This window comes from Hyaena hyaena, unplaced genomic scaffold (assembly GCF_003009895.1).
Source record: "Hyaena hyaena isolate Hyena2069 unplaced genomic scaffold, ASM300989v1 scaffold_310, whole genome shotgun sequence".
In the NCBI taxonomy this organism is placed as follows: Eukaryota; Metazoa; Chordata; class Mammalia; order Carnivora; family Hyaenidae; genus Hyaena; species Hyaena hyaena.
The window spans coordinates 1691890-1710368 of NW_024080940.1; the positions used below are offsets into that span (position 1 = coordinate 1691890).

Here is an 18479-nt window from a genome sequence, read left to right on the forward strand (position 1 = left end):
CGTTTCCTTTGCCTTGCAGAATCTTTTAAGTTGGATGTAGTCCCACCTGTTTATTTTTGCTTTTGTTGCCTTTGCTTTTGGTATCAAATCTAAGAACAATGTCAAAGAGCTTAATGCCTATGTTTTCTTTTAGGAGTTTTATGGTTTCAGGTCTTACATTCAAGTCTTAATCTATTTTGAGTTATTTTTTGTGTATGGTATAAGATAATGTGTCTTTTAGTTCCAACTGAACACAACAATTATACATATACTTTAATATTTTATTAGTCTATATTACTATCAGTCAAGATAAACTTATTACTTCATTAAACAAGATGTCATCTGTACATATTATTTTCTAAAGCACAGTGTATTCTTGGTATCAGCCTACTCAAAAGAACTGACTTTTAGATTACTCCTTAAAATTATTGATATTCGGATAATAGGATATTAAGTAAGTAACTGTAAGGTTAACTTTTGGACAGTTTACATGTTGTTAATTACTTACTTCACCATAGAAGCCAATAATGCCATTTCAATAATTCTCATGTTACAATATTTCTATACCTAAGCTTATTAATTCATAAAGTTCCATATTTCTACAAAGTAACCCTTAGCAACTACAAACATTTTATGAATGGAAAACATAATGTGATTATATTTCAGGTTGTACATTTAATTAAGATAAAGTTTTTTATTGTGTTAAAACATACATAACATAAAACTGACTCTTTTAAACATTTTAGATGCACACTTCAGTGACATAAGTACATTCAAACTGTTGTGCAACCATCTTGACCATCCACCTCCAGAATTTTTCTGTCATCCCAAACTGGAGCAATGTACCCAGTAAATAACTCTCCAGCCCCTAGGACCTCTGTTCTACTTTTGGTCTCTGCCTTTGTCTAAACTGGGTACCTTACAGAACAGAAACCATACATTATTTGTTCTTTTAGCATCTGGCTTATTTCATTTAACATAATGTCCTCAAGGTTCATCCATGTAGTATGTATCAGAATGAAATTATTGAAATACTACCTTTTTGTTGTAATTTCAAGCTCTAGTCCAACTATTTTTAGAGAAATCTATCTGAATGTAAGACTTTTTCCTTTCTTTGCATTTTGTTCTTCTTGAAACCATTTTCCCATCAATCTTTCCTGATTACCTCTTAATCTTTCACCAGATTTAAATAGAAACAGTTACTGAAAAATAATTTTAAAGGTTATCAAATATGCAATGATAATAAAAAAAAACCAGTGTATATTCTATCTTTCTATTACAAATTATTTGCTAATATGTAAGCAACTGACATCTTATACTAGCCACTGGACCACCAAGGAGCTCCCAAGCAACCCACATCTTAAAGGGGCTTTGGAAAATACTTTGTCTGTTCATTTTGCACAGGAGAACACTGATATAGAGCATTTAAATGATTTTCTGAGGTTGCACAGCCATTTAATATCAGAGATAGCAATTAAAGAACCTAAGTTTTGTGACAGTGCTCATCATTTTAAGATATAATGTTCTGCCAGTCCACAGTTTATATGAAAGTTGAAGGACCAGTGGGTTTAAGTAACGTTCATTCATTCAAACCTACTGAGTTCCAGACACTCTACTAGCCATTAGTAATATATAGTGATAGTAAATGGAATCTCTAGCCTCAAATAGCAGATCCTGGGGAATGAATGTGATAGTAGAAAGGCTAAGCTTGAAGGGGTGTATTTGACTATTGATTGACTATATTTTGGCCGTTGATTTGTCTCTACCTTTTTTTAAAATCTTTTTTGCTATAGTTTGATTCCATATAAGGTGATGCATGATTGGAAGGAATTGTTTTTTAATGGAAAACCCATATACCAGCAAGCCTCTATTAAGCATCTACCAGCTAAGCCCTCTGCAGAACAACTTATAGAAGTGGAGAAAAGGGACTTGCTAGACAGCAATGACTATGAAGAATATAAGGTACTTACTAATATGAAATAATTAGAGAGAATTCAACATAATACATAATGTTTCATTAATTCTGTGATATGTCATTTCATCTCTATTAATAAAAATGGGCATTTTATGTTTGTGTTTTTCCTTGGTTTAATTTGTAATTATATACTAATTTTTAAATGCCTAATGTATTCATCATCTATTATCTGTTACTCCTGGTAATAGTAGAATAATGGTCCAGAAAATAATAAAACAAAATATTGTCAGGGCTGATAGATTTCAGAATTTTCTAAATTTATTCATTAGCATTTTCTTTGTATGAGTTGTCTACCTTTGCTACAGAAAGCCTGGCATAAAGGTATTTCTTTAGTGACTTATTTAAACAGTATGTGGGTTTTAGAGGCATATGTTAGAGGAGACAGTCTGAGTTTTACAAATAGCATAGATTCAAACAAAATCTTATTCAAAGATTTTTTTTAAAATACTGACACCAATTTTGCTGCTTAGAAGAGCTGCCAAAAAACCTTTGGTGTCAGACAGACCAAGGAGAGATCTTGTGCAGTCTGTCCCTTTGGTGGGAAGAGACTCAGTTTCCCAATTTATGAAATGGGTATAATAATATACCTACTTTATTTAGTCATTATGAAACTTGTTTAAGATAGTATGTATTAAATACTTAGGTGCACTGCACATTGGATGCAAACAATACACATTAATTTATTTCCTTACCACCCTCCTCTCCCCACCACATTTCATCTCACCTTTAGGAGTAAAGATGTAAAATTAATAGCTATCAGATGGAAGTTCTGGGTAGATCAGCATCAATGGAATGAAAAATAGGCCCATTATTATATTATTGAATAAGTTTTAGAACGATAGTAAGTACAACATGAAAAGAAAAGAGAAGGAAGAATTTGCTGATATTTAGCAAATACTCGGTAAATGTTTGTTGGAAGGATGCATGAATAAAATGAATGAATGACAATGAACAGGGCAAAGTATAAAATAGCACTAATATGTAAAGGAAGAAATATCGAAAGAAGGTAAATTTATGATAAAATGATGAGGAAAGAGAGATTATAAGAAATTAAATGTACATCCTATTTTAATTAAATGAATCTATATTTGTATCACTAAAAGAATTGTTATTTAAAAATGGACTAGAGGGGCGCCTGGGTGGCTCAGTTGGTTAAGTGTCTGACTTCAGCTCATGGTTCACAAGCCCCACATCGGGCTCTGTGCTGACAGCTCAGAGCCTGGAGCCTGCTTTGAATTCTGTGTCTCCCTCCCTCTCTGCCCCCCCCCCCCCCCCCCCCCGCTTATACTCTGTCTCTCTCTCTCTCTCTCAAAAACAAACATTAAAAAAAATTTTTTTAATTTTTTTTAATGTTTTATTTATTTCTAGGAGAGAGAGAGAGAGACAGCATGAGCAGGGGAGGGTCAGAGAGAGAGGGAGTCACAGACTGAAACAGGCTCCAGCCTCTGAGCTGGCAGCAGCACAGAGCCCGACGCGGGGCCCGAACCCACGAACTGCGAGATCATGACCCAAGCGAAAGTCGGATGCTTAACCGACTAAGCCACCCAGACGCCCCTAAAAAATTTTTTAAAAATAAAAATAAAAATAGACTAGAACCTTATAGGATACCCATGCATATTTATTTTGTATGGTGGTAGAATACAGTAGATCTATTGTGTCGGCCTACAGTATAATGCTACATAATAAGTGCTTTGACAATATTAAACTATGTGAAGATATTTTTTCTGTTGTAAATTAAGTCATTTTATTTGACAATTTTGCTGATTTATAGAATTTTTTTTGTAAGTTGTTTCTTAAACAGTTCTATCTACTCTATACTTAGTCTGCTTTCATAAATCAGGAGACCTGGTAGTCTGCAGCTTAGCAAAGATTTGCCTTTCTGACTTTTTTCTTGTTTGGGAAATCATTACCACAGGAACATGCTTGTCTTACCCACATCCTGATGCAGCTGGTATGTTTCTTCTGCAGGAAATTGTAAACTTTTGTTAGGAGTATGTGAACATCTAGCAATGCAGTTTATTTTGTTTGTAGCCTTTGCTATTTTCCTAGAAATGAAAATTACCCTAGGAGTAATGTTTATGTGCTCTGTCCCTTTTTACTACATGATGGAAAACAGATCATACACAGGTGTACAGGATATACTGTAAACTGGCCTATTATTATTCCTTGTTATGAGAGCTTTTGTTTCTTCAGAAACTTGTTACATGTTTCTTCGTATAAGTGAAAAATAGATGCTTCAACTTGGAAACTACATCATCTGGCTGAAAGAACCTTTCACGGAAGCAGAGGATCAGCAATTGGCAGCTTATCTAAAGGAAACCATTGTCCACACTTATCATTGCTAAATTTACTCAGGACTTTTAATCCTTCAAGTAAATACATGACTTAGAAATTAACCTTCAAAAAATTTACATTCCTAGAATACCCTGTTGATATCCAGACCCAGCATCCTCAAAGAATTGATACATCCAGGCTTCGAACCCACACTTTTAAAGCTCCATTAGTGTAAGCTATCATGCTTAAAACTTTTAAATATGACACCTACAAATAGGCATAAAAACAAATTTTTGCTCATGAATATATCATATACTGATACAAAAAAAACTTGATCCTATTGCTTAACATTATTTCCCAAATCATCACCCTCTATTAATAGAGCAGGTATACATGAGAGAGGCCGAGTCCAGGAATGGTGTGGCCAGGAACATTCTTGTCTCTCTGAAGAAGGAAGCAGGAACAGCATCAGGGAGCAGCCAGGACATCCACTGTTGCAGGATAACCATGAGCTATTCAGCAGAGAGTGGGGAGGAGCCCTAAAAACCCAGGGGACCATGAGCAACAGGCTAAGCCCAGACCCAACTGCCCTAGAGCAACAGTCCATCTGCTCCAGCACAGCCCCCACCTGGCAGCTAGTGGTTCTCAATCACGCAGTGGTCTCCTCCTGGTAAAGCTCAGATGCCCCCAAATGCAGGTCCTTTTCATGATTCTTACTGACAAATTACCCAGAATTCCACAGCATTTGATTTTTACATAAACTGCGTATTAGCAGATACCTACTGAATTAATTTAGGAGTTATTAAAATTTGGCGTTCAGAAACTAGAATTTGGCTATGGTTTCCTGAAGACAGATTTTTCCAAGTCTCTGCCACATAGCACTAGGCAATTTGCAGAGATCGGCTGTACACACAGACAAGTTGTCATTGAAATTCTCAATTTGGAAGAAGGATGGGTTGTGTTCACCACATCATCAATGTTGCTTTAAGTTGGTCATGGTTTTTAACTGCTACTATTTTTGTTTGTAATGAAACTCACTGTTTAAATTCATGATCAGTTGAGGTTTCTGTGGCTGTTGGGTTAACCCTGTAGTGTGTTATAATGTACATTCTTATCAACAGAACTTTGGGCTTATGATTTTCTCCTAACTCAACTTTAAAGATGCATTTATATATGTTATGGTTTAACACTGATACTTCTGTCACTACAGCAGACATATACATACCCATCCCCAAATTTGTTTATGCAGTGGTATTTGTTATTACCATGTCTTTTCCCCTGGGGACTAGGAATGGCCACAGGGTTGTTTGTTTTCCTACATAAGTCTTATATGATTTGTTTGACCCAAAGACTCCAGCCACTATCTTGTTCTTACTCTTTAACGCCAGGCTTTGGTATTGATCTAGTGGCTTTCTAGACTCACCTTCTGACAGTAGACTCTCCAGCTTAGCTCTTGCCTTGTTCCCTGTCCTCCCAGTGAATGACCCCAGTCTTCGCAGGGTATATTTAATCAGCTCCCCTGTGGCCAGAATATTAAGTTGAAGCCTGTATTGCTCAAGTGACATCACTGGGTAACTGACCCATGTACACTGATAAATGTTAGATGAATGTGAATAGATCATTATTTTCTTTATTTATTTATTGAGAGAGAGGGAGAGAGTGTATGTGCAGGGGAGGGGCAGAGGGAAAACAGAGAAAGAATCCCAAGGAGGCTTTGCGCTGTCAGCACAGAACTCAACATGGGACTCAATTCCATGAACCTTGGGATCATAACCTGAGCTGAAATCAAGAGTCTGATGCTTAACCAACTGAGCCACCCAGGTGCCCTAGATCAAATAATAATATTATTATTTTTATTTATTTAAAAGATATATGTTCTTTAGCTCAGGCTGCCCTAAGAAAATAACTGTAGACTGGGTGGATTAAACAATAGGAATTTATTTCTCACAGTTCTACTAAGTCCAAGTTCAGGGTCCCATCTGATTCAGTTCCTTAGTGAGGACTGTCTTCCTGACTTGCTGATGGCTATCTTGCTATATCCTTAACTTGAACAGAGAGCAAGAACTCTGGTCTAATTACCTTCCCAAAGCCTCACCTCCAAATACCATCACAGTGGGTGGAGGGACACAAGTTAGTCCATAAGATATATGTTTATTCAGGACACTTATAAAATGTCTCAAAGTTCAGACTTACCAGTCAAGTATAGAAACCCTTAATTTCAAATGAAATTAATTGTTTTATTGTTTTTTGTCCTCTACTGAGAAAGAAGTCTTAATACCTTGTCTTTTGACTGTGAAGATATGTTTATATCTTTTGTTTCCAAATATGCAGGAATATAGCTGTCTTTTAAGTAGGTATTATAAGCAGTTACTTTCATGGTCTCAGTTGAGATGTTCTGTTAGACATTCTGCTTTAAAAATTCTGCTTGCCATTTTACCTGATGCCCCACATTATCACTCCTTTGGATTAAGACTTTAGAGGTATCTGTTAAAATACAAACACTTCCCAGGATAAGTAACAAGAATCATGATCAACATCCAAATAGGAGCTAGGAAAGAAGTTTGCTACTGCAAAGAATATTCTATCATTCTAGTTTAGTTTCTGTGTCATACATTTCATAGCTTCAGTTTCTTCTCCCCATTTGCTTCAAATTTTGCCTCTAACCCCCTAAATCTCTCCTGCAATAGTAAGGCCACCTAGCTGGACTCTTCAGGCTAGACACCATTGTGTGGCTCTGTCTTGCTGAAGTCACCAATATGCCCTAGAATAGTGATTCTTGTAGTGAGTCATAATGATACTAACTTACAAATCAGAATGCCAATGTATTGTTTTTCAAAAGTATCCATTGTTACCCAAGGCCTGTAGTTGCCAAGAAGCAAGGCTGTCTTCTGATGTTTGTGGATCAAGGATTACAGAGGCTGGAGTGGGTTTAGCAGAGGTCTGGGACTTCTGTCTGTGGGGTAAGGGAATGGATGGAGACCTTGGGTCATGCGAAGGGTATTTCACTTAAAATTACTAGAACTGATGACAACCTCGGTTCATTAGAGAATCATGGTAGGAGTGGTTGAATTAAGGTATTGAGTTCAAGGCATTAGACCAGAATTGAGAAATGGTTTACAAAGCCAAATAATTGGTACTCAGATAGAATGAGGGGTGAGAAGGATATAGCCAAGGAAGAATAATTTTGGATGACTGACATGAATAAAGGTAAAGTGAATGTCCACTGCCCGTTTTCATTTGCTCATGACCATGTAGATTAGGGAGAAGTTGGTCCTCTTCCAGGCTCCCTCATCTGGGGTCAGGCAAGACAAAAGATGGTCAGGGTCTCCCTGGGCTTCCTACCACTGATTTTCAGTCTCTACCTATTTTGACAACTACAGGAGCCAACTTGTAGGCATCAAGTCCAGCTTATCTTCAATTAGTTACTCAAACTTCCCACCTAGTATTTTAGAGCAGGCTTTGAAGATCTGAACTCTAAATCTGTCTTGTCTTAAATATAATAAGAACCTAGGGTTGTTTATCTCAAGAAACTTAATTGAATCCAGGAAAGTCTGAATTTTGCTCTAAGGCAGAAATGTTGGATTGAGAACCAGAAATACTCCCACCTGGAAGACCCTCACACCCCACCTCTCCTACCCAGTGCCCAGAACCTGTCAGGCATATCCTTTGGGATACTGGACTAACAGTAGTCTTTCATAAATTGGGCAGTCACCTCTAAGCTTTTTTTGGGTAGTGTATACCTCTTTAAGCCATCGACCTAAACAGTGAAACAAAGAAAATGATGCAGTAGTCATTACTATGGGAAAGGGCACTCTGTGTGGAAACTTCTATGTGAGTTTTTCAATGGTTAGATATGTGGACCAAGTCATAGTGTCTACACACTTTGTGATATTAGAGAAATTCCAACCAAGTCTGTCTGACTGTCCCTAGCTGGGCAATGACAGCAGATAGGTGAATTCAGATGTATAAGCTTCTGGAAAAGCAGCAAGACCATAGAAATTAGTATGGAAGTGATATTGAGGGAGACCACCACCTCCCTGATGAATAGAATATGGTTTGAGAAACTAAGGAATGAACTTTACTGTTTTTTATAAGGACAGCTACCACCACCTGAACTGTTTGGTGTTCCTGGTAACAGGGAGATCTCCCTGATATAAAGTCCAGTGTGATATTATCCTAAGGGCATTAATGGTCAGGAGAAACGCAAGCCTTAGAGTCTCAATATGCTTTAGCTCTAGGAAATTGTGTTTTGAAAAACATTGGGCTAGACACACAGCTGCTGTAATTCCCAGTGCGCCATGTTTAATGCCTTGGAAGGGCCGTGGTGGCTTGCCAGAGCAGAGAATGGAGCCAGGAGTAGGAACTTGCCATTTCGTGGTAAATTAGCCACTCTTCCACTGATGCCCTCTGTGAATCACTTTAAATGTGTCTGAAAACAGAGCGCTAAGTAGAACCCCTGTCTGTTGTTTGCATCTGATTTGTCACTGAATTTCAGCAGCCCTGAGATATAAGGTTTTAGAATAGAGGATGTCTCAGAATGACTTAGTCTCAGTTACCCTACTAACCAAACCTACATGAACAAGTATCAGTTCAATGATTGTGGCTGACTAATACATAAGTAAGTAATTGGAGCTCAAAGGTTTAGGAAAGAAACCTGTCACTGTTTGCAAGTGCTGAGCATTCTGAACTTCTAGATTGGTTACCAGCTAGAATGGGTGGATTGCATAGTGAGGTACTAGGCTCCCTCAAGTGTGGACATATAAGCTTTGACAGTGATCTTCATCACATGCTAGGTACTTGACTATGGCCAATTTGAACTTCCCTCTAAAAATAAGTACAAGGTTGGGGCACCTGGGTGGTTCAGTTCAGTTGGTTAAGCATCTGACTTCGGCTCAGGTCATGACCTCGCAGTTTGTGAGTTTGAGCCCCACAATGGGGTCATCACTGACAGTGCAGTATGAAGCCTGCTTGGGATTCTCTCTCTCTCCCTCTCTCTCTGTGCCCCTCCCCAGCTTGTGCTCTCTCTCTCTCTCTCTCTCTCAAAATAAATAAATAAACTTCTAAAAAAGAAGTACAAGGTAGAGGGACTCTGTTGCCATAGGTCATCTTTTGTGAAAGGCTAGAAGTAAACACATCTGTTCCCATAATAACAGATCCGGACAGATTGGGGAAGGCTACTTCTGGGACAGAAATGATCAGATTTCTGACTGAAAGCCATTATTTGATCAAGACCAGTTCTTCAGATATCCTGATGAATTGGAATTAACCATGAGATTGACTGATAGATAGGCATTGACTAGCTCAGCATGGCAGGGGAAGTAGAGTTAACCTCTTCCGTTCCCTCATTACCATGAGCCATACTGTACTTCCTGGTGGTAGATAATGATGTGGCCTAGACCAAGCACTCCAGCACAGAGAGGTGTGGAGGCATGCCTTCTCTCTGGAGGTGCCCATACAAGGTGCCAATGTCAGTTTGAGGTATACATCCCCACCTCCCTGGCTTCTCTGGAATCTGAAGGCCAGACGATTTGACAAGAAGATATGGTCAGGAAGCAAGTAATATTCAGACCTGACCGGAAGTCAGGTGACTTAAAAAGATTGCCGGGCTCACTCAGCAGGGCCAGGTCATCTTTTCAACTTACTCTGAGACCTTTAGTCTGGGCCCCTATGCAGAGTCCATTCCGTGACATCTCCTGGAGGAAAAGCAAGAATTCAGTTGCACATCAGCTAACTGCTATGTCCTCTCTTTCTCCTTGTCAAAAGCAGTATAAGGCAGTATCAATCCTGTCTATTGGAACCTGGCTACCAAATAACTACCATGCGGTGGTCAAGAAACCCTATAGGGCTACCAGGTTATGTGGTAAGCAGAACTGCCCATCAGACAAGATATCCAACTATGTTTCAGTTCCTCCTGAGACTTCTGGCTTGTTGTCAGGAATTTTGAAATGTGAATTACAAATTTAAGCAGTTCCTCCAGATTCCTTCAGGATTTTGGGGGTGTATTGGAGGAGAGAAAGCTTAGGAAGGGAAGACAAAAAACACAGCCTTTGAAAGCTACAAAGTTTTGTCTTAGTACTTTCCTGAGGAGTCTGGCATTTTTCTGAGTGCCAGATTTTGCAAGCGCAGTAACTGGAATATAGCCACCTGACTTTTCATGCTGCCATAGTAGTAAATGTGCTTCTCTTACATCTGATTCTCTTTGGTCAGAGAAAAGACAGATCCAGACAGGAGGTCAGCCAGGAAAGCTGGTGCCAGGGGTTGAGTTCTTAGAGCGAAAATAACGATGGTCAGGAGAGTTTACCTGAAGTAGCTGAAAACAGGAAGAGGCAGAGTAGGCTCTAGCCAAGTCCTTTGAATATGCCAGTGATCAAAACTGAGACTGGCATCAAAACCAGACTAGAAAGTGAAAACAAAGGAGGCAAGCTGGAAGCTAGACAGAACTGGAACAGAACAGGACTCAGCTTAAAGACTGGAAACAAAATTAAGGTAGCAGTAGACAATTGCATAGGCTTATTTTTATTATCTGCCAGGCAGAGGTACACGGTGGGGCCAACCTAGTTTAGCAGGCCTACAATAGATATCCAGTTTGTGATATGAAATTAACCAGGTCACAAGTAGCTTGCCGTAGAGCAGCTCTTACCTACCCATACACACAGGCTGCTCTTATCTCCTCCACAGCCCTGATAAATCCTGATAGAGATTCTTACAAAGTCCCAAATATAGAAGTTATTTACATTTCAGTGCTGTGTGCTGGATAAAAAAGGATGCCTTGATTTAAGAAACCCCCTCAAAATCATACTGCCAGCCATTACATCTAGAAATGCTTCCAGGGTTAGCTAAATTCCTACATGGTCTGTGGATTCTTGCTAACTTTTATCTGTGAGGATGACACTTTCTGATCTTGTTCCTAGATTTTGGGTTATATTGTGTTTAAGTCACCTTTGTACTTAATCAAAATTACTAAAACTTAATATCCATGTATTCACTCATTTGTTCAGTTCACATATAGTTAGCCTATACTACTGATTGATTGACTCACTAATTCAGTCAATAAATATTGACTACTTACTCTGTGCAGGTACTGTTCTATTGGGGATATAAAGTTGATCAAGATAGAGGTCTTTCCCTCCGGTGCTCAGTTTAGTGGAGATGAGAAAAACATTCCAGAGCATAAGTCTAGATAAGCACAGGAGGTTAATGGGGACACAATTGGAAGGGGTGAGTTTCAGTATGAGTAAAATCATATTTCAGGTATCACAGACTGTTATCTCTTCCTCACTTCTTGCAGAGTGGTGTGCAAGAGAAAGCCAGCCATAGTAGATGCAAGATTAAGGCAGCTCAAATGTCAGTATGATGGAGTTGTGGTGCATTAACTGTACTCTGAAAGGTGTATAACCTCATTTTGTGGAGTTTCTTGAAGTCAGTTTATTAGAAGCTTCTATCTTAAGTCCTTTCGCCACTGTACCAAGATAATCTGTCTGTTGATGGGTTTTATTATATATAGATTAAAAGATTGTATTTCAGGAAAACCCAAGGACACTAGCAGGTGTCACAAATACTGTAAGTGTTGTATTCCCTAAGAAGTTCCTTCTCTCTTAGGAGAAAAGGCATTTGTCTTGTTTTTTGAAGGCATCAGTAATTGAATTGTAAGACACTTAGAGCCTACTAAACTGGGAATATCTGGGGCATTTCAGGCCATGCAGATATTGGTGATCTGTGAGAACAAACACTGGGGGTCACTGAGTGTGCTTTCAGACTAGGACCACCACTCTACAAAAGCCACAATTGGATGTCACTACTAAAAATCACTGGCATAATCCAATGTTGTTTGTTGCATTTTGTGCTAGCGGCACTCAGATTTTATGGACTGCTGAATACCTCCACGATCCAGATTCTAGTTATCCAAGCTGATCAGAGTAAACCATGGCCGCCCCCTCTTTAACAGTGTAGATGAGGAAGCTCTATTCCTAACTTGGATCTTTAGAAGTGGCAAAATACAAGAATGAGGTGCTTTTGCTTTAATCCAAAGGTGATCATGTGCACAGAAGTAAACAATTTATTGAGAAAACTAGACAGCTCCACCAGCCTCATCATTTAACCACTTGGACAATGACAATCAAGGAGGGAATCTAATGAACTGAGCACATGGAAGATCTCAGGCTTGCCCTTGAAATGTGCACTTCAGCCTACAAGTACATTGATCCCAAGCTGATGCTGTCTATAAATGCTCATGTTGCTTTTAGCCATGTAATAATGAGAGGATGAAGAATAATGACACATCAAGGCATAGGAAACAAAAAAGATATGACAGACTAGAAGTAACCAGAATCAGAAGTCTAGGAAACCATGCAGTACCTACAAAGTGATACAGAGAACCATGTGAGTGTGAATGGGGGTCCAGGCTGGAAAGCAGAGTGTTAGGTCCATGTAATTTATGAAGATAGAAAGAAAAGGTGGATACTGTGGTCCCAGGGATTCAGAATCCAGTCTCTGAAAAGGTCAATGTTGATCAATTAATGAAAACAATGCTGGTAAACAGGTTGTGACTTTCAACTAAGGGCAGAAGCTGTTTACTTCTGATGTAATTTCATGGTCTCTGTCTGTAGGTAGATTAAGAATTTACAGGGGGAGGTGGGACTGGGTGTTGGTGGATCTTGAGTCTTATACCTTCTCAAGTATGCATACTCATGTTATTCACACAGGAACAATAAAAATATTAATATTAAAGATATCTTAAATATTATTATATATATGACAGTTTCCATTAATCAGGTGCTAGTATCATGAAGCACATCTACACAGGAAAAGTGTCTTCTTAAAGCAATAGTTTGTACGAGGTGATACTTACCTGGTATTGCCCACACTGGGCATCAGAGTCTTGAAACTAATTGTCAGATATCTATTTTTAACAATACCTGAAGGAGTAAGAATTATACATTTTATTATATATTTTTATCTAATAAAATTTTATTATATAATTAAAAGAATTATGTATAACAAACCTTGTGGAAGAGGGATATAGTAAAAAAAAAAAAATCTAGTTCCTCTTCACGAATGAACTAGCAAATCTCTTTAGCTCATTGTAGTTAAACTAGTAATCTTCATTTTGGTCTGAATGTCCCTTTTGTCCAGTTCTTCTGACCTCCTTTTCACTCATCATGTTCTTGTTCCAACCTGAGATGATTACTTTGACTTACCCTTTATCTTTGATCTTTTCTTGGAAATGTTACCAACTGTATTTTTAAGATGAGTCTACAAAATGTGCTCCACCAAATCTTTGAGCCCCTTATCTCCACGGTTCAAGCTTTAGACCTTTTCCTAACCTAAGCATTCAGGTTACTGCATGGTGAACATTCTATCCCATTGTGTTGGGCCACATTCTACAACTAATTCAGTGATGGAACAGGGCTTTACTCTGATACCTTTGTGAGGAAGCACACCTCTCTGATTGGGGTGTAAGTGGCATGTAGTTTCTCCCATTGGGCTGAACCCTTCTGTGAGGCACTGTTATGTGCAACTCCGGCAGCAGCCTAAGAACTTCTTAGTTAAGCTTTGAAACTGCACGGCCACATAGGCTACTCACACAAGCATTTCATTCAATCTTTACAGCAACTGTGAGAAATACATACTATCACTCAAGGATGAGGGAATTGTCAAGAGAACAAAACAGGTAAGTAGCAGAACTATTCTGGGAATCCAGGTCATCTGATTTCAATCCCAGACTGGTTCCTCTAGAACAGATTAAATGCATTGCACAAAGTCATTGGAACGTTGGAAACTTTCCACTTAAAATGGCCTTGGACCTAAAGCCTTTATATTTTAAAGTAATGTAACTTCTCTGTTTTTTTAAAAAAATTTTTTTTGTTAATGTTCATTTTTGAGAGAGACAGAGTGTGAGTTTGGGGGGGGAGGGGGGAGAGAGAGAAGGAGACACAGAATCCAAAGCAGGCTCCAGGCTTTGAGCTGTCAGAACAGAGCCTGAAGCAGGGCTCAAACTCATGATGTCAAATGTGAGATCATGACCTGAGCTGATGTCAGACACTCAACTGACTGAGCCACCCAGGTGCCCCTCTGGTTTGTTTCTTAATTTGGTTTATTTCTGATTGGCCACATTACATAATTAATTATCATGTCTAATTAGAATTATAAGTGATTTCAATGAAAGAAAGCAGAGGCAAGCAATAAATTCCAGTTCAGTCAATGATTATGAAAAGCAATTCAGTTTTAGCTAATTTTGAATAAAGCATATAATTATGTACAAAATTGTCAGAAAAACTAAAACAAAATAAATTTTACAAATAAAGGATAGTTTGTGTAGAAGTAACACATATAATTATATTGATATACTAATAAATTCCACCATTTTTAAAGAAAAACCTATTGTGAATACTTTGGGGAATTTTTTAAATTTGTTTCAAAAAGCATTTCCTTATCTCATAATGTTATTATAACAGAAATTCTGTCTGCAAGCCATCTATAGCACTTATGAAATCTGTCAGCTTATATTCTGAGCAAGAATTTTTTTTGTCTGATATTTCATTGACATGAAAAGAATAATGATTTAAACAATGCAACAATAAAGGCATATTTTTATTAATATATGAGATAAAGTATGTTTAAATTTATATATGACCTAGCATACATAAATATTTATGCCATGTCATACAAAATATATAGTAATGTAAATATACAAATATAAAGATATATTCCTGATGTCCTCCTCAAAAAAAAAATTCATATTAGCAGGAGTTGAAAAATTGGCCTATGTGTTGTGAAAATATGCATTGAACTTTTTTCTTTATTTTAATAAAAATCTGTTTCATTTATTTAAGTCTATTTAGTTATTTTGAAAGAGAGAAGCACAGGAGGGAGAGAGAGGATCCCAAGCAGGCTCACATTGTCAGTGCAGAGCCCGACACAGGGCTTGAACCCATGACTGTGAGATCATGACCTGAGCGGAAATCGAGAGTTGGATGATTAACCATCTGAGTCACCCAGGTGCCCCATTGTCTTTTGTTTTAGTTCTCTCTTTGGTTTTCTTTTTTTTTTTTTTTAAAGTTTTATTTATTTCTGAGAAAGAGAGACAGCATGAGCAGGGGAGGGTCAGAGAAAGGGAGACACAGAATCAGAAACAGGCTCCAGGCTCTGAGCTAGCTGTCAGCACAGAGCCTGACGCACGGCTTGACCCCACCAACCGTGAGATCATGACCTGAGCCGAAGTCGGAGGCTTAAGGGACTGAGCCACCCAGGCGCCCCTCTCTTTGGTTTTCTTAAGAACATAGGCTGCTGAGTTCATTTTCTCCCCCAGTGAATATTGCCCATTTTTTTCTAGCCCAATTATTTGGACTAAGAAGACTAAGTTAAGGCTAATTGGGAGCAAGTTGATTGAGGGCAAGTGATTGATTGATTGACTGATTATAGAGAGAGAGTATGTGTGGGAGTGAGGGAGAGGGGTAGAGAGAAAGAGGGAGAAAGAATGAGAATCCCAAGCAGGCTTCACACTCAGCCCAGAGCCCAACCCAGGACTCAATCCCTGGGCAGAAATCAAGAGTTGGACCCTTAAACAACTAACCTGCCCAGGTGCCCCTGCAAGTGGTATATTTTAAAAAGTGCTAATAAAACTGATTATCTTTAAAAAGATTTGGAGAAAACTTGATTTTTCAAAAAAGCTGTTAAGCCTATATATCTTGAATTCATAATGTTTTGCACCACTGAAACAATACATCAGAGTATTTTGAAGTTTGAATAGTTAGGTAAATAGATTATATATACTAAGTCCAAATAATAAAATATAGCGTGTATTTCTATGTCATGTATTTCTACTCTTTGATCTGGTAGATTGTGGATAGAATATTTATATAATAATTGTTAACTACTCATGTTCCTAAATTTGTTTTATATGCTTCAGAAAAATTAGTATCGTACCTAATTTTTCAGTGACTTGTATATAAACTAAATCCTAATTCTTATCTATTTTTATGTCTTAGTTATTTTTATTATTATGGTGATATTAAAACAACTTTGGACTCATTAGAAAGTACAATAAAGCAATGTGCTAATTTACTCTCCCACCAGTATTGAATGAAAAGTATGACTAACTTTTTTATGTTAGGCAAAATATGATGCATCATTGTTTTATTTCTGTGAATATCTTTATTTCTGTTAATTTGAACATTTCTTCAAAAACTCATTGGCCATTTTATTCTATTTTAAGTATTGACTGTTCATATTCCTTGTGCCTTTTTTTTTTCTTTTGGGATATTTTTAATCTTATTACATACAGCTTTTTATAAACCAAGACTCTTAATCCTTTGTGAAACATATACATATATATGTATATATATATGACAGACACTTTCATTTTGTTTTTTACTTTTAAATTGTGTGTAAGTAGCGGCACCTGGGTAGCCCTGTCAGTTAAGTGTCCAACTTGGACTCGGTGGGTTCAAGCTCCCCCTCTGGCTCTGTGCTGACAGCTCAGAGCCTGGAGCCTGCTTTGGATTCTGTGTCTCCCTCTCTCCATCAGTCTCTCTCTCTGCCCTTCCCTGACTCAGCCTCTGTCTCTCTCTCTCTCTCTCTCTCTCCCTCAAAAATAAATAATCATTAAAAATTTTTTTTTAATTTTGTGTAAGTATGTTTAAGTAGGGGGGGGATGTGTAGAATATTTTATTTTCATATAACCAAATTTATCAGTCTTTTCTTTTATGGTTTTCCATCCTGGAACATATAAGTGTTCATCCAGGTTTTGGTGCCTTCATGATTTCTTGGTTTCAGAATCTATTGTTATGAAAAATATAAGGATATCCAACTTCATTCTTTTCAAATATGTGGCCAACTATTCCAGTACCTGTTATGAAATAATGTACTTTTCTGCGACTATGAAATATAAATCTTATTATATACTAAATTCCTGTATATACTTAGATCTATTTATAGAATTTAAATTTTTGTGCACTGAACAGACTCATTTCTTTCTGAAACTCATTTTTCATTACTGTATCTTTTTAATGTTTATTGATTTATTTTGTGATTGAGAAAAAAAGAGCGAACATGAGTGGGGGAGGGACAGAAAGAGAGGGAGAGAGAGAATCCCAAGCAGGCTCCATGCTGTCAGTGCAGAGCCTGACACAGTTCAATCTCATAAACTGTGAGATCATGACCTGAGCTGAAATCAAGAGTCAAATGCTCAGCTGACTGAGCCATCCAGGGGCCCCTCATTAGTGTATTCTTAACAAGTGCTTAATATATGGTATGGTACACCCACTTTTACTTTCTTGAGTTTTTTAAATAAATATTTTTATTCATTATATTTCTTCTTTTGCCTTAATTTTAGAATCATGTGTCATATGACACTAGCACTTTTGTTATTATATTCAGTCAGGTTAATTGGTAAGAATTAAATGGTTTATGGATTTGAACCTTATTTTTAATGCTTTATTTATTTTTGAGAGAGAGGGAGAGATAGAGCACATGCCGGGGAGGGACAGAAAGAGAAGGAGACACAAAATCTGAAGCAGGCTTCAGGCTCAAAATCATGACCTGAGCCAAAGTCAGACACTTAACCAATTGAGCACAACCCAGGCGCCCTTGTAGATTTGAACCTTCTAAACTTACCCTTTAATGAAGTTATTTTTTCTTACACTTCTCAGTGAAGTTTGAGGCTTCCTATATATAGGCTCTCTATTTCTTTGTTAATTCCAATGATTTTGTGAAAGTTTTTAACTGAAAGCAAAAACACTTGACTGCTGGGGCTCCTGGGTGGCTTAGTTGGTTAAGCGACCGACTTTCGCTTAGGTCATGATCTCACGGATCGTGGGTTCGAGCCCCGCATTGGGCTCTGTGCTGACTGCCAGTTCAGAGCCTGGAGCCTGTTTCAGAGTCTGTGTCTCCTTCTCTCTCTGACCCTCCCCTGCTCACGCTGTCTATCTCTCTCTCTTACAAATAAATAAAAACATTAAAAAAAAAAACCACTTGACTGCTGCTGAGGTAGTAGAAAAACAATTATTCCAAATATGTTAGATAGTTAAATTAATCAGTAGGTGGGCTCAAGAACCAGGTTCAAGGTTAATCTTCCAAGGGAAACGATCAGACCCCCCAAAGTAAGGTCTGATGAGAAAACTGTCACTGCTGCCACCATCATGGGCACTAGTAGTTAAGGTCACAGCTATCACCTCTGCATTAGGAATTCAAGTCTACAGAGCCTTCTTTACTTCTAGAGGCACTTCTACCTCTTCATCTTATTTGCACTGGC

The 18479-nt window shown here is 37.9% G+C and overlaps 1 protein-coding gene across 1 annotated transcript in view; it reads left to right on the top strand.

Annotated features, from left to right (window-relative positions):
* The window catches only part of SPEF2 (sperm flagellar 2), a 186052-nt gene that overhangs the window by 48197 nt on the left and 119376 nt on the right, over nt 1-18479 (top strand). The window contains exon 10 of the mRNA XM_039248276.1: nt 1773-1941. Coding sequence (XP_039104207.1) covers nt 1773-1941 — 169 coding nt within the window. The remainder of the gene's footprint in view (nt 1-1772; nt 1942-18479) is intronic.